This window comes from Jaculus jaculus, chromosome 19 (genome assembly GCF_020740685.1).
Source record: "Jaculus jaculus isolate mJacJac1 chromosome 19, mJacJac1.mat.Y.cur, whole genome shotgun sequence".
Classification (NCBI taxonomy): domain Eukaryota; kingdom Metazoa; phylum Chordata; class Mammalia; order Rodentia; family Dipodidae; genus Jaculus; species Jaculus jaculus.
This window is the reverse complement of record NC_059120.1, coordinates 59,280,847-59,307,967: the sequence shown is the minus strand read 5'-3', so window position 1 is coordinate 59,307,967 and position 27,121 is coordinate 59,280,847. Positions and strand designations below refer to the sequence as shown.

At 52.4% G+C, this 27,121-nt stretch overlaps 2 protein-coding genes across 3 annotated transcripts; one reads left to right on the top strand and one right to left on the bottom strand.

Annotated features, from left to right (window-relative positions):
• Window positions 1-457: 457 nt before the first annotated feature.
• Window positions 458-5,507, bottom strand: Lamtor2 (late endosomal/lysosomal adaptor, MAPK and MTOR activator 2). The gene is made up of 4 exons (XM_004667266.2): window positions 5,345-5,507; window positions 4,918-5,080; window positions 816-905; window positions 458-641 (listed from the first exon to the last, which is right to left on the bottom strand). Exons 1-4 carry the CDS (start codon window positions 5,410-5,412, stop codon window positions 585-587), a joined length of 378 nt encoding a protein of 125 aa, XP_004667323.1. The 5' UTR covers window positions 5,413-5,507; the 3' UTR covers window positions 458-584.
• A 1,351-nt stretch (window positions 5,508-6,858) lies between these two features.
• Window positions 6,859-26,771, top strand: Ubqln4 (ubiquilin 4). 2 transcript variants are annotated; one of them, XM_045138368.1, is made up of 11 exons: window positions 6,859-6,985; window positions 9,275-9,426; window positions 9,789-10,006; window positions 10,796-11,058; window positions 14,519-14,677; window positions 19,800-20,025; window positions 21,331-21,470; window positions 22,056-22,139; window positions 22,276-22,391; window positions 22,780-22,969; window positions 25,029-26,771. In XM_045138368.1, the coding sequence occupies exons 1-11, from the start codon at window positions 6,878-6,880 to the stop codon at window positions 25,179-25,181; spliced, it is 1,809 nt and encodes a 602-aa protein (XP_044994303.1). In that variant the 5' UTR covers window positions 6,859-6,877; the 3' UTR covers window positions 25,182-26,771. The 2 variants fall into 2 exon arrangements, with proteins under 2 accessions (XP_044994303.1, XP_044994304.1); XM_045138369.1 differs by lacking the exon at window positions 14,519-14,677.
• Window positions 26,772-27,121: the final 350 nt, after the last annotated feature.

The window sequence follows — 27,121 nt, the reverse complement described above, 5'->3', positions numbered from 1 at the left end:
TGATAGGGGAGAAATATCCCCTTGAAGAACAAGAGGTATCCCTTAAAAAACAGATATTGGGCTATAGGATAGCTTAGCAGTTAAGGTGTTTGCCTGCAAAGCCAAAGGACCCTGGTTTGATTCCCCAGGACCCATGTTAGCCAGATGCACAAGGGGGTGCACGCATCTGGAATTTGTTTGCAGTGGCTGGCGGCCCTGGTATGCCCATTCTCTCTCTCCCTGTCAACTAAATAAATAAATATTTTAAAATATATTTATTTGACAGAGAATATAGGCACGCCAGGGCCTCTAGCCACTGCAAACAAGGCTTTACATGGGTCCTGGGGAAGCGAACCTGGATCCTGTGGTTTTGTCAGCAAGTGCCTTAACTACTAAGCCACTTCTCCAGCCCAAGAAGTATTCTTTAAGCCTTCCTATGTCTTGATTCCTTTCATCCAAGAAAGTAGCTGAGACGAGACACAAGGAGTTGAAATTTATTTAGGAAAAAGCGAAGTCCCGCACTCTAGCACTTGGCCCAGCAAGGTTTTCCAGGTCGCTGCCCCTCCGAAAGATCTCTTTTCCGATGCCAGCTTCCACCAACACCATTAGGATGCTGCAACCTGGGTGAGGGGTTCCTCCAGGTACTGCACCAAGGCCAGCGCCTGCCAGAGGCAAGAGCACAGGTCAGCCCACGCACACACGGCCTCCCCCAAGGGGGTGCAAGTCTGGGTCTGCTCCCCAGCCCCCTTCCCGCGCTTTAGCCCAGGTCACCCACGAACTGAGAAACATGGGCCCAGGTGGGAGTAGACAGAGCGACAGGCTGCACACATGCTTACCTTGGCCTTGAGCATTCCAAAGCCCACAGTCTCCTTGGCATACATACACAGCAGAAGGTTGGCCACTCGCGTGATGGCTACGCGGCCCTCCTGGTGGGGTGACACGATGCGATGTAATGTTCTGCTCGGTGTTTCCAGTCCTTGCCCTCCCCAGGGGCATCTCTAGCCCTACAGATATTGTGTCTTCCTCCCATGGCCTGGCACAGCAGGAGGTTCACACAGGAAGCTCTGCTTGGCCCTGGACAAGGGAGTGGGAGACTGGATTCCAACCTCCGCAGAGCCACCTCAAGTTAGATGGGAAACCCAGTTTCCCGGAAACTCACTTTTTCTTCTGGAGCCCTAACTCACCCTAGTTGGTGTGGAGGCCAATATGTTCATGAAAGGTTTTGACTCTGCCAAGAATTATCAGAACAGGTGAGGGGTTGGGAACAGTAATTCTCATTCCTCCTCTTACCTCAAGGTATTGCTTTTCAAACTGCAAATCGGTTAAGAGGGCTGATCAACATTTGAAAAAACAAAAAACAAACAAACAAACAAAAAAGAGATAATATGATGGAGAATGGAATTTCAAAGGAGAAAGTGTTGGGGGGGGGAGGAAATTAACATGGGATTTTTTTTTTATAAATCACGGAAAATGCTAATAAAAAAAAAAGAGAGAGAAATGAAGCCAGGCATGGTGGCACATACCTTTAATCCCAGCCCTCGGGAGGCAGAGGTAGAAGGACTGCCATGAGTTTCCTGAGACTACATAGTGAACCAGACCCCACTTCAAAACAACGCCCCCCAAAAAACTCTTTTGTGGTGCTGGAGAGGGAAGTCAGCATGTGCACCCTAAGCAAACGTCCTCCTCTGAGCTTCATCCCCAGTTCTTTCAGACTCCATTCTTCTAGCTGGCTGTGGTCCAGGCCCGGGAAGCCACTGTCTCCTCTGAGCAGCTCTGGACGCTGCACTCAGCAGGAGTGGGGAAGGGCAGTCAGCCCAAATTCCAGTGGAGTCTGTAATCCCAGCACTCAGGAGGCAGGCCAGCCTGGGCTACACAATGAGTTCAAGAACAACCAAGATGGGGGCTGAAGGGATGGCTTAGCGGTTAAGGCATTTGCCTGCAAAGCCAAAGCACCCAGGTTCCATTCCCCAGGACCCACATTAGCCAGATGCACACGGGGGCGCACATGTCTGGAGTTTGTTTGCAGTGGCTGGAGGCCCTGGGTCACTCATTCTCAGTCTCCCTCTCTCCCCCTCCCTCTTTCTCTGTCAAATAAATAAATATAAAATATTTTAAAAGAACAACCAAGATTACATAGCAAGACCCTGTCTCAAAAGAAAACAAATGCGGGCTGGAGAGATGGCTTAGCGTTAAGTACTTGCCTGTGAAGCCTAAGGACCCCAGTTCGAGGCTCGGTTCCCCAGGTCCCACGTTAGCCAGATGCACAAGGGGGCTCACGCGTCTGGAGTTTGTTTGCAGTGGCTGGAAGCCCTGGCGCGCCCATTCTCTCTCTCTCCCTCTATCTGTCTTTCTATGTCTGTCGCTCTCAAATAAATAAATAATGAACAAAAGAAAACAAATGGGCCAGGCATGGTGGCACACACCTTTAATCCCAGCACTCGGGAGGCAGAGGTAGGATCACCATGAGTTCAAGGCCACCTGGAGACTACACAGTGAATTCCAGGTCAGCCTGGGCTAAAGGGAGACCCTACCTCAGAAAAAAAAAGAAAAAGAAAACAAACAGGCCAAACATGGTAGCACACACCTTTAACCCCAGCCCTCAGAAGGTAGAGGTAGGAGGATCGGCACTTGCTCACAAAGCCTGCTGGCCAGGGGTTCAATTCCCCAGGACCCAAGTAAAGCCAGATACACAAAGTAACATATGTATGTGCAGTTTGCAATAGCCAGAGGCCCTGGCACACACATACAATCTCTTCTTCGCATGCTGCATGCACATACAAATAAGTAATATTTAAAAAACAATATATTTAAAAATATTTTAAAAAACAAAACAACAGCCGGGCGTGGTGGTGCACGCCTTTAATCCCAGCACTCGGGAGGGAGGCAGAGGTAGGAGGATCGCCGTAAGTTCGAGGCCACCCTGAGACTACATAGTGAATTCCAGGTCAGCCTGAGCCATAGTGAGACCCTACCTCGAAGAAAAAAAAAAAAAAAAACAGGGCTGGAGAAATGGCTTAGTTAAAGCACTTGCCTGCAAAGCCAAAGGACCTAAGTTCAATTCCCCAGGACCCATGTAACCAAATGCAGAAGGTGGCACATGCGTCTGGAGTTTGTTTGCAGCTGCTGGAGACCCTGGTGTGCCCATTCTCTCTGAAATAAAATATTTAAAAAAACAAAAACAGGGCTAGAGAGATGGCTTGGCAGTTAAGGCACTTGCCTGCAAAGCCTAAGGTTGGATTCCCCAGTACTCACATAAACCAGATGCACATGGTGACACATACATCTGGAATTCCTTCACACTGGCTGGAGGCCCTGCATGTACATTATTTGGCTCTTTCTTTGTAATAAATCAATTAAAACTCATGATGCCAGGCATGGAGACACCTTTTTTAAAGTTTTTGTTGTTTATTTTTATTTATTTGAGAGTGACAGAGAGAGAGAATGGGCGCGCCAGGGCCTCTAGCCACTACAAACGAACTCCAGATTCATGCGCCCCTTTGTGCATCTGGCTTATGTGGGTCCTGGGGAATTGAGCCTCGATCTGGGGTCCTTAGGCTTCACAGGCAAGTGCTTAACCACTAAGCCATCTCTCCAGCCCATGGAGACACCTTTTATCCCAGCACTCTGGAGGCAGACAGAGGTAGAAGGATTGCTGTGAGTTCAAGGCCAGCCTGGGTCTGCAGTGGCTGAAGACCCTGGTGCACCCATTCACTCTCTTTGCTTGCAAATAAGTAGAAATAAAATATTCTAAAGAAACACTGCAGGGAATTAAATACTTGTTGACTGACATACTCAATGATGACTGTGGCAATTTGATGGTCATACTCCTTTCTGGACTTCCTTTTTTTGTAAACTGAAAGGACTGCACAGGAGTAGAGACTCTGTTCTGAGTAAATAAAAGTGAGGTGACACTTTGTGTGTGGCCATGATACTATAGTTCATATCCACTCTTTTATTTAATGTTCACAGCTGCTGTGTATGTGTGTGTGTGTGTGTATGTGTGTGTAATTATGTTTCCTCAAAGATGATGTAAGGAAGCCAGACGTGGTAGCTCATGCGTTTAATCCCAGAACTCGAGAGGCAGAGGTAGAAGGAACATGAGTTCAAGGATACCCTGAGAGAACATAGTGAATTCCAGGTCAGCCTGGGCTAAAGTGAGATGAAAAAAAAAAAAAAAAGAACTGGGCTGGAGAGATGGATCAGCAGTTAAGGTGCTTGCCTGTAAAGCCTTACAACCCAAATTTGATTCGCCAGTACCCGCGTAAAGCCAGATGCTCAAAACGGCGATTCTGTTAGTGATTTACAACAGCTGGAAGTCCTGATGTGCCCACTGTCCCACCCCATGTACGGTAGTGCATGCCTTTAATCGCCACGCTTCTAATTGCAGAATTCAGAGGCAGAAGGTAGGAAAATCGCTGTGAGTTCAAGGCCATTTTGGGACTACAAAGTGAGTTACAAGGCAGCTTGTGCTAGAGTGAGATGCTGCCTCTAAAAAAACTAAGCCAAGCTGTGTGTGCTGATGCACGCCTTTAATCCAGCACTTGGGAGGCAGAGGCAGGAGGATCGCCATGAGTTCTAGGCCACCCTGAGATTATATAGTAAATTCCAGGTCAGCCTGAAGCTAGAGTGAGACCCTACCTCGAAAAACAAAAACAAAAAAGAGATGTAGGGAGGCTCAGATACTTACGCCAAATTTCCACAAACTGACAAATGTATGGCAGGGGCCAGAACCTGAATCAGGCTGTGGCCCAGGACTCCTTCCTCCCCACACTTGGTGCACCGAGGCTTAGCTATTAAAAATACTGCTGCACACCAAGTCTTGTTGATCTTCAGCAGAGCGGGCCCCTACCCTTCCAACCTCTCTGGGTGAGCTGGAGATGGCCCCTTTGGGATCCCCTGGGGCGGGGGTGTGGAGTCTCATGACTCCATGCTCCATACCATGCAGTCCATGAGGATGAATTTGAGATTGTCTTCATTAAATGCCTGGTTCCCGTTCCGGTCGTACGCGGCCCAGATGTTACTGGCGATGGCCGCGGTGACCCGGGCATCCGTGTCCCCATAACCTGAGTAAGCCAGCAGCGATCCCTCGTTGTTCAGAAGCCTGGACAGGGGCGGGGAGGCACATCGCCACACTCAGGAGGAGGAGTGACTCCACCTCCTGCTACTGGCGCGGCTGGGAAGCCAGGACGAGGTCGGAGCGTGTCCTCGAACGTGCCCAGGCCCTAAGCACCCCCTTCTCAGAATCCTCACCGCCGGCTCCCGAAGCTGCGGGTCGGGTCGGCGGCCTCCTCCACCCCTTCCGCGGGCAGCCGCGCACCACCCCCACTCCGGAGCTCGCCGCCCGGGGTCTGCGGCGCGCACTCACAGGGTACTCTGGACTCCTCCGGTGTTGGCTTGGCTTAACACCTGGGTCAGAGCCTTGGGCCGCAGCATGCCTGCAAGCCGCTAACCCTGAGCTGCGGGAGCCCAGCTGCTTCCTACTGTGCTCTGTGGCTTCCCGTAGCCCGGAGGGGGGGGGAGGGAAATGCCCAGCTCCAATGTACTCTGGGAGTTGTAGTCTCCCGGCCTGGTCACGGAGGCTTTAACCCGTCCCCCCTTTGCCTCACGCAAGGGACGCTGGGAATTGAAGTTTCTTGGTGGCCTCGAGAGGCACCCTGGGAACTGTAGTTCGTCATTCGGGTCCGACCACGCGGCCGTGGGAGTGGGGGATGTGTGGAGACAGCGAATATGAAAGGAGAGCTGGAGTGTTGGAGGGACTGATTTTAACCCTTTCGGGGATGAGGGACGCATTGAGTGTCATTGGCAGTCCGTGGTTCAGTAACCAAAACAACGGTATGGGAGCCACACCCTTGGTTCCTTTTATTTATTTTTATTTTTTTGATTTTTCGAGGTAGGGTTTCACTCTCACTATATAGTCTCAGGGTGGCCTCGAACTCACGGCAGTACACCTACCTCTGCCTCCCAAGTGCTGGGATTAAAGGCGTGCGCCACCACGCCAGGCACCCTTGGAAAGAAGAGCCGAGAGGTCCAATATCTTTTTATTTATTTATTTGAGAGCGAGAGGATGGACATGCCAGGGCCTCCAGCCACTACAAACGAACTCCAGATGCGTGCGCCCCTAAGTGCATGTGGCTTACGTGGGTCCTGGGGAGCTGAACCTGAGTCCTGTGGCTTTGCAGGCAAACGCCTTAACCACTAAGCCAACTCTCCAGCCCATCTTTTCTTTTTTCTTTTTCTTTTTTTCCATTCACTTGTTTGCAAGCAGAGATAGAGACGGAATGAGAATGGGCGTGCTTATGTGGGTCCTGGGGAATCGAACCTGGGTCCTTAGGCTTTGCAGGCAAACAACAGCTGAGCCATCTCTCGGGCCCCAGGCGCATCAATCGATAAGCGCCCCTAGCGCCCCAGGCCCATACTCTGCTCGTCTTTCTGGACTTGCAGCAGCCTAGGCGCCGGCAAGAAGACCCCGGGGCGCGCGCACATCTGGCCACCCGAGTGACCACGGGGGTGAAGGGCGGGGCCGGCGGAGATCGCGCGCGTCCTTTGTCCGCGAGCGGGACGTCCGGCCTGCGGACCCCGAGAGCCTGCTCCAGGCTGGGCAGGGCCGCGCCGCCGCTGCTACCCGCCCCGCGCGGGGGCACCGTCCGCGCCTCTCCGCCGCCCGGCTCCTCGCGGCGGGACTCGGGCCGGGGGCCATGGGCGGATCCCGCTGCAGTGGGGCCCCCGGTCCGCCTGGGGCGCTGTGGCGCGGCGGGTCCGGAGGGGGCGGAAGCCTCGGGGAGGGAAGGGGCGGGAGGGGAGGGGGAGTCGGAGTCTCGGGAGCCGGGCCGGGCCGGCCGGGCGGGGAGGAGGAGCCGGGAGCGCTGGCGGGCGGCCGGGCGGCGGCGGCGGCGGCGGCATGGCGGAGCCGAACGGGGCCGAGACGAGGCCCCCCATCCGCGTCACCGTCAAGACCCCCAAGGACAAGGAGGAAATCGTGATCTGCGAGCGAGCCTCGGTCAAGGAGGTAGGTGCGGCGGAGGGTCGGGGGGGAGGGGGCTGGCGGGAGGAGCGCGGCGGAGGAGGGGGTCCGCGAGGGGATGGGGGGAGGCCTCGGGGACGAGCGCGGCGTCCCGGGGGAGGACGCGGGGCCGCGCCCGGGGGCGTGGGGTGGGGGAGGCGGGCTCGGGGGGCGCCCTGCCTCGAGCAGGTCCCGGGGAGCGCGGCGCGCGCGGGGCGGGTGGCTTCTGCCGAGTGGCCGGGGCTGGGGGCGTGGTGGTGTGGCGTGGCGAGGCGACGCCTCCCCCCCCCCCCGCCGATCGGGAGGAGGGGCCGGGGTGGGGGCTGCACCCCTCCCCGGGACCCGCAAGGAGTGTGCGCCCCGGGACCCAGGGACGGGGCCTCCGAGGCGCACGCCCGGGCAAGAGCGCGGCCTGAGCAGGTTTGCGGGAGCCGGAGCCCGCGCGGGGTGGAGGGTGCGCCCCTGGGAGCTCCGGGCAGTGGGCGGGGGGGAAGCGTCGTCCCGTGGTCCTTACACTTCTTGTTCCCAAATACAGGCAAGGTTAGGCTTACTTTTCGGTTCTTCTGGGATGTGCCAAGTGCACTAGGTGCTTAACGAAATGTTGAATGGGAAAGGGGGGGGCGACTGCCCTGCACTGCCCGCTGCTGGCCGCCGCTCCAGAATTTCACGTAGACGGGGTTGAGGCCGCCTGCTTGGAAGGAAGGGATCTGGAAGCTTTTGCTGTAGCAAGCGCGCCCGTTTAGAGTAGGTGCTTTTTTGTTTTGCTTAGTTTTGTTTGGGAGAGGCGGATAGAATTTTATAGAGAGTCTAAAGTACCTTATGGTGGTTCCCATGTTGCTCTCCCACCCCACATTAAATGATCACCGGAATTTATAGTGTTGCCTGAGAAACTGGATTGGAAAACAGCTCTTTTTGAAGGAATATTTATTTGAAGGGGAGAGAGAGAAGGAGGAGGAAGAAAAAAAACAAAAACAGGATTAATGAGTGAGTATGGGCCCAGTGCACACTAAGTCCAGAAGCATGGGCCACTTTGTTGCGTCTGGCTTTACGTGGATACTGGGGAATCAAACTCAGGCCATCAGGCTTAGCAAGTAAGCACCTTTAACCGCTGAGTCATCTCTCTGGCCCGGGAAAACTTTTTTTTTTTTTGGTTTTTCGAGGTAGGGTCTCACTCTAGCCCAGGCTGACCTGAAATTCACTATGGAGTCTCAGGGTGGCCTCGAACTCACAGTGGTCCTCCTACCTCTGCCTCGGAGTGCTGGGATCAAAGGCATGCGCCACCACGCCCAGCTCCCGGGAAAACTCTTAATTGACAATCAGTGTGTCTGATTAAGAACCAGGACGTTCCATTCTCCCCAGACTTATTACCTGCCTTTCTGAGCCTCGTTTTTTAAAACGATAATAGCTGCCAGGCATAGTGATGCGCACCTTTAATCCCAGTAGAGGAGTTTCAGGTCAGCCTGGACTAGAGTGAGACCCCACCTCAAAAAGGGGTGGGTAGGGGCTAGAGAGATGACTCAGCCTTTAAAGCCCTTACCCTTTTGATTCCCTGGTACCCACATAAAGCCAGATGCACAAAGTGACACATGCATCTGGAGTTTATTTGCAGTGGCTAGAGGCCCTGGTGCACCCATTCTCTGTGTCTGTCTCTGTGTCTGTCTGTCTGTCTGTCTCTCTCTCTCTCTCTCTCTCTCTCTCTCTCTTTCTCTCTCTCTCTCTCTACTTGGCATGGTGGTGCTCACATTTAATCCCGCCACTCTAGGAGGATCACTGTGGGTCCTAAACCAGCCTGAGACGACATACCACCTTTGCTACCTCCAAAAAGCAAAATAAGTGCATTAAAAATGGAAATAACAACTTGTCGGCACAGGGATAGTTTGACCCCTGTAGGACCTGTTCGTTGCATCTGTGACAAGAAAGCTGGGGGTGGGAGCTGAGATCTAGAAACTGGGAGTCAGAGAAGACTAACGAGAGACCGAGCCTGGATCCAGGCTGTTGGAAGGAGCTGGGATGGGGCAAGCCTGCCCCGGTGGCACCTTCGCAGGGAGCTGGGTGCAGGAACTGAAGCTGGGGTGCTGGGTAGCCGCAGGACATTTCTAGAGGGAGGCTAATGCAAAACCAGGCTGGTTCAGAAAGGAGCTGGAAGGACAAGGTGGACACTACAGGAAGGACTCCTATGAGCAGAGGTCAGAGCAGGACACAACGCAGGTTCTCCTGAAGAAGAGGCAGGCAGGGTCCTCGGTGGAGGGGCACTGCCAGCCTCCGTGGATGCTCACCTCCGCTTCTTGGTCACAGTTCAAAGAGGAGATCTCCAGGAGGTTTAAGGCCCAGCAGGATCAGCTGGTCCTGATCTTCGCAGGCAAGATCCTCAAGGATGGAGACGCCCTGAACCAGCACGGGATCAAGGATGGGCTCACCGTCCATCTGGTCATCAAGACCCCGCAGAAGTAAGTCAAGGAGAGGAGCAGACCTAGCTCTTGACTGCGGGGAGAGGGGAGCTCACCTTTGGACCCTTTCTTACCTAGCTACCTGTGTTTAGAGGGCCCAGGTTTTGGGCAGGTGGATCATGTTTAGGAGAAGAATCTGACTGATCACTCCCAGAATGTCATAAAGACCAGTGGTATTAACAGCTTCCTCCCTCTCACTGCTGTATTGATCTTGTCATCGCGTCCTGCCCTCCCCTCCCCCAGCACTCTGCCAGCCTGAAGTTCAGGTGGAAGCAGGTGTTGGCTTGGGCTGGCAGCAGCTGCGAAGCTTGCCTACCGTCTCATGAGCGCTCCAACCACGGTTCTCCATTCTCTGTCCTTAGGGCTCAAGATCCAGTGGCCGCCACCGCTTCTCCCCCCTCCACTCCCGACCCTGCCTCGGCACCCTCCACCACCCCCGCCTCACCGGCCACCCCTGTGCAGCCCTGCAGCTCTGGCAGCAGCGCTTCAGATGCAGGCAGCGGAAGCCGGAGGAGCAGTGGTGGGGGACCCTCCTCGGGGGCTGGGGAGGGCCCGCCCAGTGCTGCTGCGTCAATTCTCTGTAAGCCCTTGCGGATTCTGTGTGGGGCTGGGAAGTGGGGGAGCGCCAAAGAAGAAACGTGGCCCCTTTTCCAACCTCATGGGGGTAGGGGGATAACCCCTGACAGCTTCCTTGAGTGGAGCCAAGTTGAGTAAATGGAGAAATTGGGGGGGGGGCACTTCAGAGGTGGAGAAGCAAGGGGAAAGGCAGACTGGCCTACTGGCTCCCTTGGCAGCAGGCTTCTTGTTTGTTTTTGGTTTTCGAGGTAGGGTCTTGCTCTAGCCCAGGCTGACCTGGAAGTCACTATAGTCTCCTGGCCATCCTACCTCTGCCGACAGCGCTGGGATGAAAGACACGCACTACCGCGCCCCAGCATAGTGTTTCGTTTCTTTTTTTCTCTTTAATTTTCTTTTCTTTTCTTTTGTTTGTTTGTTTTTCAAGGTAGGGTCTCACTCTAGCTCAGGCGGACCTGGAATTCACTGCGTAGTCCCAGGGTGGCCACAGACTCAGCGATCCTCCTACCTCTGCCTCGGAGGCTCTGAGATTAAAGGCATGTGCCACCACGCCTGGCTTGATTGGTTACTCTGTCCTTAATGTTGTACTTAGTTTAGCCTTGACCTTGACAGAGTCCTCAGTGCCGGCAGCTTACTGTTCTTTGGCAGCCACTGGGGCTGGACTTGTGGGAGTGATTGGAAGAGGGACATGTTGTCTAGCCGGTCAGGGTCTATCTTGGGACGCTCAAATTCAGAGGCTCTGCTGCATGGGGAGAGGAGCCTGAGAGGTAGACCATGACCCTGCCCTTCCCCACAGCTGGATTTGGGGGCATCCTGGGCCTGGGCAGCTTGGGCCTAGGCTCTGCCAACTTCATGGAGCTGCAGCAGCAGATGCAAAGGCAGCTGATGTCCAACCCTGAGATGCTGTCGCAGATCATGGAGAACCCCCTGGTGCAGGGCATGATGTCAAACCCTGACCTGATGCGCCACATGATCATGGCCAACCCGCAGATGCAACAGCTGATGGAGCGGAACCCCGAGATCAGCCACATGCTCAACAACCCCGAGCTCATGCGGCAGGTGGGTATGAGAGAAGCCAAAGGGGATGGAGGGTGCCTGGTGTCCAGAGGCTTCTACCTTGTCCTACATTCTTTTGTTCATGCATCTAGCAGCCATGTTTGTTTTGTTGTTGTTGTTGTTTATTTATGTATTTATTTATTTGAGAGCAACAGACAGAGAAAGAGGCAGATAGCTAGAGAGAGAACAGGTGCACCAGGGCCTCCAGCCACTGCAAGCGAACTCCAGATGCATGCGCCACCTCATGCATCTGGCTTACGTGGGTCCTGGGGAATTGAGCCTCAAACCAAAGTCCTTAAGCTTCACAGGCAAGAACTTAACTGCTAAGCCATCTCTCCAGCCCCAGCAGCCGTGTTTTGACATGCACGGTGTAGTGATGAAAGAGGTAAGCTAAGCTTGTTTTTATACACACACACACACACACACACCTATATTCTTTTATTTATTTATTTGACAGAGAAAGAGAGAATGGGCGTGCCAAGGCCCCCAGCCACTGCAGAGGAACTTCAGATGCATGTGCCCCCTTGTGCATCTGGCTAATGTGGGTCCTGGGGAATTGAACCTGGGTCCTTTGGCTTTGCAGGCAAACGCCTTAACCGCTAAGCCATCCCTCCAGCCTAGGCTTAGCTTTTTAGGAACTTCTTGTTGGAAAAGGAAGAGTGACAAGCACACAGGCAATTAGAGTACTTTGTGCTCAGTGCTAGCCCGGGGGTGACTCTGATCCCCCGTACGGGGGTTCTGAGGCCTACCAGAAGCCTTGTAGAAGGGTCACTACGTTGAGAACCAAAGGAAGGAAGAGAAAAGAAGCCAAAGAACAGGCAAGGAAAGACCTAAGAGCAACATAGGGGTGTCTGTGGGTTATCAGAACATGCATTCGTTGGGTTTGCATGACATTGCAATTTAGTGCCTGTGTGTAAGTTAAGGTTCAAGAACTACACCTCCCCCACAAAAAAAAACAAGCAAAATAATCTTTAAGATTAACTATCTTAAAAAATTTGTTTTTGAAGAGAGAGAGTGCCCACCAGGACCTCTTGCTGCTATAATCAAATTTCAGATGCATGTGTCACATGGTGCGTCTGACTTCTCATGGGTACTAGAGAATTGAATCTAGACCAGCAAGTTTTGCAAACAATTGCCTTTAATTGTTGAGCTGTCTCCCCAGCCCCAAAAATTGCTTAGAATTTTTTTAAGTGAGTTTGCAGTTCTGGATTGGCTGCGTTCACAGCTGTCCTAAGCCATGTGTGTGTCGGGGTTTGGAGGCTATGCATATGTCCTCTGGGTTTCAGGGTGTAAAAGACAGTAGGATATTTGGGGAGCATTGTGGCTGGTCAGAACCAGGAGGAAAGGCAGCCAGTGAAGGCCATTTGGTGTTTGAGAACTACAACTCATGGTCAGTCCACCAGGGAACAGGGTTAGATGGTCTTTCCAGCGGAGCTGTTGGTCATGGGAGCCTAGTTCACTGGCAGGTTCCCACCTTGCCTATAGGCAAGGGCAGGCTGCAGCAACCAAACTCCAGACGCGCGCGCCCCCTTGAGCATCTAGCTAACGTGGGTCTTGGGGAATTGAATCTGGGTCTTTTGGCTTTATAGGAAAATACCTTAACCACTAAGCCATCCCTCCAGCCCTTATTCAACTTTTTAATTTATTAGCAAGCAGAGATAGAACTGGCCTCTAGCCACTGTCAACAAGCTGCAGATGCATGCTTCTCTGTGTGTACCTGGCTTTACTTGGGGACTGGGGAATTGAACCTGGGTCATCAAGCCTTGCAAGCAGGTACCCATAGCCACTGAGCCATCTCTGTATCCCTATTGTATTTTTTTTAATGGTTCAAAGACTTTTGAGTACTTTTGTTTTGTTTTGTTTTGTTTTGTTTTGTTTTGTTTTGTTTTGTTTTGTTTTTCGAGGTAGGGTCTCACTCTGGTCCAGGCTGACCTGGAATTAACTCTGTCATCTCAGGGTGGCCTTGAACTCATGGCAATCCTCCTACCTCTGCCTCCGAGTGCTGGGATTAAAGGCATGCGCCACCACGCCCGACTTGAGTACTTTTTTTGTTTTGTTTTGTTTTTCCCTGTCTAGAACTGTGCCTGGTCCATCATAGTGATTTAGTAAATACTGGATACATGAGGTCAGGATGCGATCCGAGTCCTGTAGGGCTGAATATGTCACTCTTAGAAGGTACACTATGCTGGTAATTATCATGAACTCTTAAGAGATTAATTCCAGCAGTGACTCTTAATTAAGATGAGCCATAAACCAGGCATGGTGGCTCACACCTTTAATCCCAGCACTCGGGAGGCAGAGGTAGGAGGATCTCCGTGAGTTCAAGACCACCCTGAGACTATATAGTGAATTCCAGGTCAGCTTGAGCCAGAGTGAGACCCTACCTCGAGAAACAAAACAAAACAAAAAAAGAGTAAGCCATTGACTCCACTCATTTCAGTTAGGCCAAAGACCCGTGGGTGGGCGTTAGAAAGCATCAGCGGTAATATTCCAACCAGAATCCTTTCCCCTCCACCTTGTCACTTCCCGGGACTCACAGTATGGTCTTGGGCAGACAGACCAACTTGGCCTAGAAGCCTAGCTGCACCACTAACTGGCATATGGTATAGAAAGCAGGCCCATGACCCCTCTGAGCCTCTGTTCCTTTTCCCAGCTTTCTGTCAGCTGGTCTACATGGAGGAGGTTTTCAGCTCAGCTCCAGCAGGGTCTCTCAGTGACCTTGCAGCCCAAGTATGTGGCGTCTTCAGCAGTAGGGTCTTACCATCTATTCCTGGTGGGAAGCCAAGGGCCTCAGCAATGGACTATGATGTTTTGGGGGCATCAGGGACCTCCCTGGCCAATAACTCACTGGAAGGTATCCCATCCCTGGCACTGAAAATTTTCTAGTAACAATCTATGTGAGCCTCTGTTTCTATCTGCAAAAGACAGATAGGAATATTTACCTGGAATAGTTACGGGAAGCTTGTCGCTTGAATTCTGTAGGTCATGTAGCCTAGTTCCCTTGTTACTCCATTTTCTTATGTTCTCTGACACACCCTTGACTGCTTAGAGCCTGAGAGAAGGGATTTGCTGCCTCATCCCATCTGGGAGTATGGTCCTCTAGTAGAGCCAAACAAAGCGGGGCATGTTGGTGCACAACTTTAATCCCAGCACTCGGGAGACAGAGATAGGAGGATCGCTGAGAGTTCGAAACCACCCTGAGACTACATAGTGAATTCCAGGTCAGCCTGGGCTAGAGTAAGAAAGACCCTACCTTGAAAAAACAAAAGCCAAACAAAATAGCAGCAGCGAATGAGGCAGGGTGGGGGCCAGGCTACAGCAGAAGGGACGTCTGCTTTGCTCTGCTGGCTGCCACTGTTGGGGTTCCTGCTGTCCTGAAGCAGACACCCTCCTCGGGGGTTCACCCTTTTCCCAGCTTGGTGCTCCCCTGGTTCCAGGGCCCATGTCATGTCTCTCCCTTCAGACAATGGAGCTCGCTAGGAATCCAGCCATGATGCAGGAAATGATGCGGAACCAGGACCGGGCCCTGAGCAACCTGGAGAGCATCCCCGGGGGGTACAATGCCCTCCGCCGCATGTACACCGACATCCAGGAGCCCATGTTCAGCGCTGCCCGGGAGCAGGTGGGGCCAGGGCAGGGGCGGGCGGGAGGGCTGGCTGAACTCGGGATTCCCCTCCCATAACCTAGGTGCTGCGGCCCCCTCTACCCTTCCCAGCCCCCTGCAGGGTGGGCCTTGGGTTGAAAGCCTTCCCAATAGTGTAGAGATAGGGCCGACCAATTTGATGAGGGCTTGAGAGTAGATTATAGCAGGGGACCTCAGGAAGTGGGTGAGGTGTCTCGACATTGTCGTAACAGACTTCGCACCTAGGGGCTTAAAGTTTGGGTTGCAAACCTGGGATCCAAAGCCGTTCTTACTACAGTGTGTCTCAGATATGGTCCGTGGTTTACCTCCATAAAAGTCACCTTAGGACCTTGTTAATAATGACAGTCCTGTCTCCACCTTTGAGCTATATATTGGATCAATCTTGGGTCGTGGCCTGGGATTATGCAGACCTTTTTTTTTTTTTCAATATTTTTTATTATTTCTTCGAGAAAGGGAGGGATAGAGAGAAGAGGCAGAGAAAATAGGCACATCAGGGCCTCCAGCCACTGCAAATGAACTCCAGACCCATGCGCCACCTTGTGCATCTGGTTTATGAGGGTCCTGGGGAGTTGAACTTGGGTCCTTGGGCTTTGCAGGCAAGCACCTTAGCTGCTAAGCCATCTCTCATTTCTCCAGCCCATGGTTGTTGTTGTTTTTGGTTTGTCTTATGAGAAAGAGAATTGCATGCCAGGGCCCCCAGCCACTGCGATCAAACTCCAGATGCATGTGCCACCTTGTACATCTGGCTTACGTCAGATCTGGGAAGTCGAACATGGACCCCTTAGGCTTCGCAGGCAGGCAAGCTTCTTAACCACTAAGCCATCTCTCCAGCCATTTTTTGTTTGTTTGTTTTGTTTTTTGTTTTTTTTTTTTGAGGCAGGGTTTCACTTTAGGCCAGGCTGAACTGGAATTCACTCAGTAGTCAGTCTCAGGGTGGCCTCGATCTCAAGCGATCCTTCTACCTCTGCCCCCAAAGGCATGCACCACCAAGCCGCCTTTTTTTTTCCCCAAAAATATTTTGCTTATTTGAGATAGGGAGGGAGAGAAATAAAGATTCAGATAGATAATGGCCCACCAGGCCCCCTAGCCACTGCAAACAAACTCCATATGCATGTACTACCTTGTACATCTAGCTTGGCTTATGTGGGTACTGGGGAATCGAACCTGGGTCCTTAGGCTTCACAGGCAAGTTCCTTAATCACTCAGCAGTGTTTTCAGCCCTCTGGAATTTCACTGTGCAGTCTAAGCTATCCTGGAATTTACAATACTCCCATGTTAGCCTCCCAAATGCTGGGAGTATAGGTATTTCCCACCATGACAGGGAATTACATACTCTAAAGATGCTTTAGGCATTGGGGGACTGTCATGTAGTGACAAAGCACTTGCCAAGCATGTGTGAGGCCCTGTATTCAGTTCATAGCAGCACAAAGGCAGACCCTGGGGGTGCATATGTGTGGCCCAGGCACTCAGGAGACTGAGGCAGGAGAGCTTCTATCTCCTTGAGGAGAGCCTGGACCACAAAGGGGCACCAGGCCAGCCAAATCTATGTGACCATTTAGTCTTGCCTCAAAATAACAACAGAGCTGGGTGTGGTGGCACACATTTTTAAGCAGTCAGTAGGCTAAGGTAGGATTGCTGTGATTTGAGGCTACCCTGAGACTACATAGTAATCCAGGTCAGCCTGGGCTATAGTGAGACCCTACCTTGAAAAAAGTCAATCCCAACACAGGCAGAGGTAGTAGAAGGATCCCTGTGAGTTCAAGGCCACCCTGAGACTACGTAGTGAATTCCAGGTCAAAGAGTGAGACCCTGCCTTGAAAGAAAAAAAAAAAAAATACTGTACAGAAGGATTTGATTTTTGTGTGTGCATGTACTTGTGTGTCCCATGCCACTTGTGCAGAGGCTAGAGGATGCCAGGTGTCTTCTTCTGTCACTGGTCACTGTTCCACTTTATTTCCCGGAGACCAGGTCTCTGAACCTGGCGCTCCCTGTTTTTCCAGTCAGACAGGCCCCGGTGGTCCTCCTGTCTGTCCCTGTCAGTGCTGAGGTTGTAAGAGTGGACAGCCATGCTCAGACGTTATGGAAGTGTTGGGATCTAATCAGGTCTTCATACTTGCTTAGCAAGTGCTCTTCCCCACTTAGCCAGCCCCTACTAAGATGCTGTTGGGGGGGTATTGCTTTATGTGGGTACTGAGAGTCAAACCTGGGCTGTGAGGTTTTGCAAGTGAGTGCTTCTAACCACTGAGCCATCTCTACAGCCTGGTTTTTATATTTATATATATATATATATATATATATATATATATATATATGGTGTGTATATTTTATTATGTTTGTTTAAATTTTAAATATTCTACTTGAGAGAGAGAATGTGCGCACCAGGGCCTCTAGCCACTGCAGACAAACTCCATATGCATGCACCATTTTGTGCATCTGGCCTTACATGGGTACCAGGAATCAAACTTGGGTTCTTAGACTTTGTGGATAAATACCTTTAATTGCTGAGCCATCTCTCCAGCCTTGTTTGTTTGTTTTGTTTGGCTGGTTTTTGGTTTATCCTAGAACTCAGGGCAATCCTCCTGCCTCTGCCTCCTGAGTGCTGGGATTAAAGGCATGTGCCACCATGTCCTGCTTCCCTTGTCTATTTTGCCCCTATAATAGTTAGTCCACATCAACTTAAGTCTTGTGCAGCCCAGAACTCTTTAGACCCAGGTTGGCCTTGAATTTACAGTGCTTCTCCTATCTCACCGGAAAGTAAAGGCGCGCACCACCACACCCAGGTTTGAAAAAGTACTTCAAGGGCTGGAGAGATGGTGTAGTGGTTAAGGCGCTTGCCTACGAAGCCTGAGAACTCGGGTTTGAGCCTCCACCTAAGCCAATGCGCAGTGACACGTGCACGCGGTGTGGCACGTGCGTGTCTGGAGTTCCTTTGCAGTGGTGAAGGCCCTGGCGCACCATTCTCTCTCGCTCTTTAAAATTCATTTTTTTAAAAAGTACTTCAAGCCGGGCGTGGTGGCATACACCTTTAATCCCAGTACTTGGGAGGCAGAGGTAGGAGGATCGCCATGACTTCGCGGCCACCTTGAGAATACAGAGTGAATTCCAGTTCAGCCTGGGCTAGAGTGAGACCCTACCTCGAAAAAAACAAAAAAAAAAAAAGAAGAGAAAAAAAAAGTACTTCAAGCCAGGCATAGTGGCACACACCTTTAATCCAGCACTTGGAAGGCAGAAGTAGGAGAATCATAGTGAGTTCGAGGCCACTCTGAGACTGCAGGGTGATTTCCTGGTCAGCCTGAGCTGGTGAGACTGACCTCAAAAAAACAAACACAAACAAACAAAAAAAGTACTTCAAGCAATAAAATAAAATAAAATGAGGGGCTGGAGAGATGGCTTAGCAGTTAAAGGGTTAAAGTATTTGCCTATGAAGCGTAAGAACACGTGTTTGGATCTCCAGATCCTGCGTATGCCAGACACACAGTGACACAGCACAGTGTCGCACATGAATGAGGGTGCACACATCTGGAGTTCATTCACAGCAGCTGAGAGGCCTTGGTGCTCCCATTCTCTCTCTCTCCCCCTCCCTCCCTTCCTCTTTCTCTACCTCTCTCAAAAATAAAAAATAAAAAGAGGAAATGAGGTAAGGCTTGGTGGCACATGGATCACTATGATCTTGAAGCTAGCGTGGGACTACAGAGTGAATGTCGGGTCAGCCTGGGCTAGAGTGACACTCTACATCGAGGGGGGGAAAAAATTACATCAAGGGTGAAGCTCATTGGTTCAGCACTTGCCTAGTATGTGTTAGGCTGGAGGTTTCAGATCTCAGTGCTGTAAAATTTAACAAAATAAAGGTCAAGCCAGGCATGTTAGCCTTTAATCCCAAGGTTAGAGTGAGAGCCTACATGGAAAAAAAAAAAAAAAAAGGCCAAGCCCACATTCAGGAGGTTGAGGAAGGAGGATTTGGAGTCTAAGGCCAGCCTGGGCTACAAAAATGTGTCTCAAAAAAAAAAAAAAAAGTAGTTGGGGAGATGGGTCAGCAATTAAAGGTTCTCTCAGAGCTGGCCAGCTCAGGTTCAGTTCTCCAGTAGCCATGTGAAGTCGGACACAAAGTGGCACATGCATCGGCGTTCTGTGCAGTGGCAAGAGGCCCTGCTGGGCCCATGCTTGCTCATGCTCCATCTCCCTGGCACAAACATTTTTTAAAAATTCCAAAATATTAATGCCAGCACTTGAGAGGTAGAGGCAGGAGGATTGCTGTGAGTTTGAGGCCACCCTGAGACTACATAGTGAATTCCAGGTCAGCCTGAGCTAGAGTGAGACCCTACCTTGAAAAAACAACAACAACAAAAAATCCAGAATGTCTGGGGATATAGTTCAGTTGATAGAGTGCTTGCCTAATATTCATAAAGCCTTTTCTGTTCCCCAGCACTAAATAAACTCCACTTAGGAAGTTCAAGGTCATCCTTGGCTATATATCAAGTTTTTTTTTTTTAATGAGTTTTAATTTTTTTTAACTGCAACACTTTCCAAGGCACGTGTTTTGTTTTTTTTTTTTAATCTATTGGCGGGGGAGAGAAAGATCATATCAGGTCCTCTAGCCATTGCAAACAAACTCCTGATGCATGTGCATCTGGCTTATGTGGGTTCTGGAGACTTGAACCTGAGTCCTTGGGTTTTGCAGGCAAGCGCCTTAACCGTTAAGCCATTACTTACTGAGCACCTACTAGTGTCGGGGCTAAGGGTGTAAAACTGAGTCAGAAACTATCTCTGCCCCTTAAGAGATTGCTGTGGGAACACAGATACCTCACTGTGTTTTGGGGAAGATTTGTGCAAGGGGCTGGGGGTCACAGCAGATGTCAGGGCTACACAGAGCTCCAGGGGAGATGGGTTTGGCTGTCAGTCACTGGTGTCAGCCAGCAGCCCCTGACAGGTTGGGGTGAGAGTAGAGCTGCCCTGTGGGGACAGGGAACAGCTGAGGGTGGTTAAGGTTCTGTGTGTCTCCCTTCCTGGGATGGGGAGGCTCTCAGGTGAGGAGAGAGAGAGGGCCTAGCCCTTGCCCCTGGTTTGTTCCAGTCCTTAATCAGAAACCTTTCCCTCCTCCCAGTTTGGCAACAATCCCTTCTCTTCCCTGGCCGGGAACTCCGACAGCTCATCCTCCCAGCCTCTTCGGACTGAGAATCGAGAGCCCCTCCCTAACCCCTGGAGCCCCTCGCCCCCCTCCTCCCAGGCCCCCGGGTCCGGTGGGGAGGGCACCGGAGGATCGGGGACCGGCCAGGTGCACCCGACAGTCTCGAACCCCTTTGGGATCAATGCGGCTAGCCTGGGGTCAGGTATGTCCTAGGATGGAAGGAGCTTAGTGGGGTCACCAGGGCAGCCCCCCTGCCCAGGACTGAATGGGGTTCACACTGCTCCAGAGTATTGAAGACAGGTGAGATTATATTGAAGAAGGGCTCAGCTGTCTGGGGTAGTGACCCCACCCTTCTGAGGGTAAGGGTTGGAACTGGCCATGTTCTCATGAACCTGGGAGTCCCCTAAATAGTGGCTCATGAATAAGCCAGGCCTTGCCTCCCAAGCCCCGTGAGCACTTCTGGCCGCATCCAGTGTAAATGGGTGAGACTGAGGAAGAAGTGGGTGGGTGGCAACTTTCAGGGCAGATCCAGGGACAGGCAGATGAGAGGTTGGGGGAAGGTGAGTGAGCCTGTTGTGTCCAGGACTACACTGCGCTGCCCTAGGGAATGTTCATTTGCCTGGACTGTGACTGTACACATGGCCTGGGCATGTCTTTCTCAGCTGCCCTGACTTCTGTACACCAGGAGGTACCTTGACTGGGAAAACCCTTTCCCTCTGTGCTTCAGTTTCTTCACAAAAGGACTAGTCATGGGGTCTGGACCATTTCAAGGAGGGAGCAGGGCTCTAGGCTGCCTTCCACAGCCCCAGCTACACCATCATACACCTGATTTCTTAGTGAGCTTTGGCTCTGCCACTGAGGCAGGTTTGAAAACCACTGATTGCCGGGCGTGGTGGCGTACTCCTTTAATCCCAGCACTTGGGAGGCAGAGGTAGGGGGATCGCCATGAGTTCGAGGCCACCCAGAGACTCATAGTGAATTCCAGGTCAGCCTGGGCCAGAGTGAGACCCTACCTCAAAAAAAAAAAACAAAACAGGCCGGGCGTGGTGGCGCATGCCTTTAATCCTAGCACTCGGGAGGCAGAGGTAGGAGGATCGCCATGAGTTCAAGGCCACCCTGAGACTACAGAGTTAATTCCAGGTCAGCCTGGACCAGAGTGAGACCCTACCTCGAAAAACCAAAAAAAAAAAAAAAAAAACAACCACTGATCTAGATGGCACTTGGTACTTGCCAACTCAGACATGATCTGAACTTGTGGCAGGAACAATCCAGAGGGGCATATGCGGGACTCCCACTGCTCCTTAGCCAAGTCCATAGGAAAGGCCCAGGCCAACGTAAGGAGGTCAAGCTGCCCTTGGACCCATGCTGTGCCATAGTACTCGGGTGCCCATTTGATCATTTCCCTTCTCAATTAACTAAGTGTCTGAAATGAGGTAGACTGGCGGAGGTGTCTGGTTTCCATCTGGACCCCTTTCTTCCTGTTTCTTTCTCTCTCCCTGTGTCCTAGGAATGTTCAACAGCCCAGAAATGCAGGCGCTCCTGCAGCAGATCTCTGAGAACCCCCAGCTGATGCAGAGTGTGCTCTCTGCCCCCTACATGCGTAGCATGGTGCAGATGCTCGCCCAGAACCCCGACTTTGCTGCTCAGGTAGTGACCAGTTCCAGCAAGGATTGCAGGGGAAAGATGTGGTCGGAGGGCAGATTTCTGTGGTGGTGGAGACGCTCCAGGAAGGGTCGCTGGGGAAGACGGGGTTGGAGGGCAGGTTTCTGTGATGGTGGAGACGCTCCAGGAAGGGTCGCTGGGGAAGACGGGGTTGGAGGGCAGGTTTCTGTGATGATGGAGACGCTCCAGTCAAACTGCCCGTCTTTGTATCTCAAGCTCTGCCACTTCCAGCTGTGTAGGCAATTTACCTCACCTCCCACGTCCCCACCTGTAAACATGTCATGACAGCACCCTTCCCTCGTTGCGGTAAAGGACGGCAGGGCAGCGTGCATGCTCAGTCAAGTCTGGCATGGCCCATGGTGGGCTATCTACTGGAAATGGTGGCTGTCCGGTCATAGCAGACCCAGGCTGGGCAGCTGGACTGCTGCCCTCCATGTGCTCTCACCAGCCCACGCAGGCTCCCGTGGAAGTGCTGGCCAGATTTCCTGCAGTGGTGGGGGCGTCAAGGTTATGGGGACTGTGGGGACGTCGGAGGGTAGGAAGGTCCAGGCCTCCCGACTCCCTTCACAGATGATGGTGAATGTGCCACTTTTCGCGGGGAACCCGCAACTGCAGGAACACCTCCGTCTTCAGCTCCCTGTCTTTCTGCAGCAGGTGAGTGAGGGTTCCCAAAGCCCAGTGGGCAGACGTGAAGGAGAGGGACAGTGCCGCTCTGCACTCGGGCTGCCGGCCGCCTGCTCTTCCCGACCCCCTCCGCCTCCTGTTGCCTTTCTCTGCTATTTCCCAACAGATGCAGAACCCGGAGTCACTGTCCATCCTCACGAACCCTCGCGCCATGCAGGCCTTGCTGCAGATCCAGCAGGGTCTGCAGACTCTGCAGACCGAGGCCCCTGGGCTGGTACCCAGGTGAGGAGCTGGTAGGCAGCAAGGTTCCGATCCCTCCTCCCTGCCCTGTCCTGGATCTTTTCTCTGCCGCTGGAGCTGACTTTGCACCCCCAAGGGACTGCTTTCCTGTCTCCCCCCCACCCCCCCACCACTTGTCTCCAGGATTTCGCATTTTCCTTTTCTTTCCTTTTCCTTTCAGAATATTTCTTTTTTCCTCTCCGCCCTTCTCCCTTCACTTCCTGTATCCTTTCCTTTTTTCAGACTGACTTTCTCCCGTGACTCAATTTAGTCTCACCCATGTGATCCTCCTACCTAGCCTTCCAGGTGTTGGAGTTAGAAGCATGTGGTCCCATGCCCAACTCCCATCTCTCCCTTGACTGCTGCATTCCAGCCTTTCTTCTGCTTGCAGCCTTGGCTCCTTTGGCATGTCCCGGACTCCAGCACCCTCAGCAGGCAACAACTCTGGGTCTGCGGCCGAGGGCCCCACCTCCTCCTCACCAGGCATGCCAGCCTCATCTCCTCCCACAGGGCCTTCCAGTGCCCAGCAGCAGCTCATGCAGCAGATGATCCAGCTTTTGGCTGGAAGTGGAAGCTCACAGGTACATGGGCAGCAGCCCGTCATCCTAGGCAGGATCGCGGGCAGCAGTGGAGTGGAGGCAGCCAGATCGGGCTTCAGGGCCTGCGCTGCCACTCAGTAACCTTGAGCTGGTCACCAGCCATCCTCCAGTCCAGCTTCTACAGCTGGACAGTGGAGATGGGACAGCATCACCACATGTCTGTACTGAGCAGAAAGCTTTCCGTAGGAGCTCTCTCGCCTTCTTCATGAAGCCTTAGGAGAATGCTGACATAGCATTGCTGTGCTGCAAATGGGCAAACAGGCAGAGTGATTAGCTGGCTGGCTTACTTACTTACATAGCTAGTAAGGGATGGAGCCAATATCAAAACCCCATATTCTGGCTCCAGAAGTTACACTTAGCTCCTGTTATACCACTTCTACCTCTATGAAGAAATCCTTTTTTTTTTCTTCCAATTCGTCAAAGGTTTCTTTCTTTCTTTCTTTTTCTTTTTTTTTTTTAACCAGCTTTATTTATTTATCATTTGAGAGTGTAAGAGAGAGGAAGAGACAGAGAAAGAGAATGGGCACGCCAGGGCCTCCAGCCCCTGCAAACAAACTCCAGATACATGTGTCACCTGTGCATCTGGCTTAAGTGGGTCTTGCAGATTCAAACCGGGGTCCTTTGGCTTTGCAGGCAAGTGCCTTAACCACTAAGCCATCTATCCAGCCCAAAGCATTCTTTTGATAATTAAGGCAGCCTTCATGTCAGAGACTCTGGAAAGGAAAGTTCTGGAAGGTGAAGTGACTAGAGTTGGTTGGCCACACCAAGTGAAGGTCTGAAGCTTAGGCAGGTGTAGAGAAGACCTGGGGTATCTGACCTCTGTGACTCCCAGAGAGACACTGAGAAGGCTGGCGAGGCCACCCCCAGGGCCGTGCAGCATCCGTTTCGAGACTGTGACAAGTCGCAGGGCTAAGGGCCTGCCGTGAGGCCGGGTGGATGGTGCTCACGGCCAAGGCTCAAACAGCCCTTGGGAAAACGTTTCCAGGAGACTTGTTTATTTATTTATTTTTTTTAGTTATTTTTCTTCATTTATTTGAGAGTGACAGACAGAGAAAGAGGCAGAGGGAGAGAGAGAGAGAGAATGGGCACACCAGGGCTTCCAGCCACTGCAAACGAACTCCAGACGCGTGCGCCCCCTTGTGCATCTGGCTAACGTGGGTCCTGGGGAATCGAGTCTTGAACCGCGGTCCTTAGGCTTCATAGGCAAGTGCCTAACCGCTAAGCCATCTCTCCAGCCCGAGACTCGTTTATTGATCAGTTAAACAAAATTGAGCAGGTTCTTGTTGCCTGGGGTCCATCTCTGGCCTTGACTGCGTCTGTATATAGACAGTCGGGGGGAGGGGGGTTAGCATTTGTCTTATTTGACCAGTTTCCTCTCCAGTCCAGCGTTTGTCTTCTGAAACATCTGACAACATCTCTTGAGTGCTGAAGGGAAGCAGTTAACAACAGGCTAACCAGGCCTCTCAGGGACTTGAAGATTAAGAAAACTGCAGCTTGTCTTTTTGTTGTTGTTGTTAAATATTTTATTTTTATTTATTTGAGAGAGAGAGATAGAAATAGGCAGATAGAGAGAGAGGGAGAATGGGCATGCCAGGGCCTGCAACCACTGCAAACAAACTCCAGATACATGCGCCCCCTTGTGCATCTGTCTTACATAGGTCCTGGGGGGTCAAACCTGGGTCCTTTGGCTTTGCAGGCAAACGCCTTAACTGCTAAGCCATCCCTCCAGCGCCCAGCCTGTCTTTTGATTAGTTAAAGGCTTGGGTCCTAGGCTTCCTGGCCTTTGTTTGCAGTTTCCTCTTCCCCACTCCACTGATTGATTGCCTCTGAGGGTGTCAGATGCCCACTTGGCACATTGTACCCCTCGGAACCAGGAGCGGTATAACAAGCCCACAGTCCCAGCACTCAGGAGCCTGGTGTAGGAGGATTGTAAGTTCTAGACCAGCGTGGACTACACAGCAAGACAGTCAAAAAAAATGGGGAGAGGACAGCCAGCCCCTGGGCAGGCTTCATGCCCACTTCCCAAGGCCTGTCTCCCCAGGTGCCGGTGCCAGAAGTGAGATTTCAGCAGCAGCTGGAGCAGCTCAACTCTATGGGCTTTGTCAACCGCGAGGCCAACCTACAGGCCCTGATTGCCACGGGAGGGGACATCAACGCGGCGATTGAGAGACTTCTGGGCTCCCAGCTCTCCTGATCCCTTGCCCATGCCTCCTGCCTTCCCCCCACCTTTGGTTCCTCTGTCAAGCTCCACCTCTGCAGCCTGTCCTTCTGTCTTCTTTCTAGCCGCCCACGAGCAGCAGGGTGACCTTAGAGGCATGGGCCCTGACCACTCCGGTCTGCCCCAGAATGGTGATTTTACTGCTGGGTCAAAGAATCTTCTCTCCTGGTTCTCCTCAAGCAGAGCTATGGAAGCAGTTTTCAGTTAGGTCACTTGGCCCACCTCCTTGCCACACCTGCCTTTGTAATAAGCAGGCTTCTCTTTGGGGTTGCAGTGAAAGAACTTCCCAGTTGTTCCCCCCTCAACACACATACACACCTGGCACCTGGTCTACTGGAACAGTCTTCCATAGGTACCACTAGGGTTAGGGTCTAGCTTGCCGTATACTTACACTCGGTAACTCTTCCCCCCCCCCTTTCCCCCTCCTCCATCCATGCCCAGACAGTGCTAGAATTCTCCCTCCCCTCTGCAGGTGGAAGTAGACTGTGACTTTTGCCTCAGCCCCTCTTCCGGTTCATCTAGCGCTTGTTCACGGGCTCTGTTGAGGCTCTAAGGCAAGGAGGAAGACGCCTGTTCTTGTCCAGAGAGGAAGATGAGACAGCGCTCTGGGCAGAAGTTAACAAGAACAGAGCAGTGGAGACTGGTGATGAAGAGGAAGCCTTCTTGGAGGAAGGGAATGGGGGAGGCAGCCTGATCTGAGGGCTTGGGAGCTGGAAGTGACAGGGGTACAGGTGCACCAATAGCTTTTAGCCTGGAAAATCTAGGCCCAGGCCTGTCGAAGAGAAGGAGAGAGACTGATGGAGTTTGAATTAAGAAACGGGTTCAATGAACCTGCACAGTCTGAGCCACACGGATGGCTCCATTTCCTCCGCGTGCATGCACACGTTTCCACAGACCCAGGACCTGCCTGTCTCCAGGCCCCGGAAATATGAGCCCCGCCCCCACAGACGCTAAAAGCGGGCTTGGGATTTACGTGAGCAGTGTGGTGACGTGTGTGCACACGCGTGTGTCGTATGGGTATGCACACATGCAAGATAGGGTGGTGTGCCAGGTTCCTTGATTTCTGGTTCAGAGCTCAGCAGGGACAAGTGAGTCCAAGGATCAGACTCCAGCAGGAATATGCTCGTTGGAAGAGCCGAATCCCAGGCCACTGGGTGCTGAGTAGCAGAAGGCAGTGCGGGCAGCTCTTCTGACACCACCGGCTCTTGACGCCCCTGCCACCCAGCTGCTCTGGTGGAATAACCGGATCCTCCCCCGACAGCCCCTAACCTCAGTGCTTCACTGTTCCCCTCCGCTAGAAAGTTCTACGTGAAGAAAGGAAGGGGAGAGTGGCCGTGACGTTTTCAGTATAGAATTGGACATTGCTCTCTGTTGAAGCATGGAGAGCTCTTACTGCTCCCGTGTGCTCGGCTACTTGGGGGACCCCTGGTGAGCGTGCAGAGGGGAGGGTAGAATCACCTTCCAGTCGGGAAAGGGTCCCACGCTGTCCAGAGACGTCTGCCTTTCCCTTTCCTACCTCCCCCTGCTCCCCCACTCTGGCCTTTGTAAATAAACGGTGTGATCATGGTTGTGAGGCGGTATTGGCGTCTGTTTGCTGAAGGAGAGGAGACGGGCTGAAGACCGTACTGACTTGAGGCTTGGGCTCGGCCGGGTGGTTCTGTTCTGAGACAGGGTCTCACCGTAGCCCAGACTGGCCCGAAACCTGCAACGGCACTCCCGCCTCGGCTTGCAAGGGCACACGTTGCAGCTGTGTGCCACCACCCTGACTAGCTTTCCTGCAGGGGCGTGACAACTGGTGACTGAGGAATGAGCATGTGGGAGAAGGTGGCGGCCACACTGGGAATGGGAGCCTTCGTGCCTCAGTTCTCACTAGAAATTCCAAGCACTGACTGAGGCCACCCTGGGACTACAGAGTG

Excerpts from the sequence above, each read along its gene's own strand:
- Lamtor2 (XM_004667266.2), bottom strand. The coding sequence starts at position 5,412 with ATGCTGCGGCCCAAGGCTCTGACCCAGGTGTTAAGCCAAGCCAACACC. Across the intron at positions 5,081-5,344 it reads GGAGGAGTCCAGAGTACCCT|GCTTCTGAACAACGAGGGAT; the intron begins GTGAGTGCGCGC and ends GCCCCTGTCCAG. Across the intron at positions 642-815 it reads TTGGAATGCTCAAGGCCAAG|GCGCTGGCCTTGGTGCAGTA; the intron begins GTAAGCATGTGT and ends TGCCTCTGGCAG.
- Ubqln4 (XM_045138368.1), top strand. The coding sequence starts at position 6,878 with ATGGCGGAGCCGAACGGGGCCGAGACGAGGCCCCCCATCCGCGTCACC. Across the intron at positions 6,986-9,274 it reads AGCGAGCCTCGGTCAAGGAG|TTCAAAGAGGAGATCTCCAG; the intron begins GTAGGTGCGGCG and ends TCTTGGTCACAG. Across the intron at positions 22,140-22,275 it reads TCCCTGTCTTTCTGCAGCAG|ATGCAGAACCCGGAGTCACT; the intron begins GTGAGTGAGGGT and ends ATTTCCCAACAG.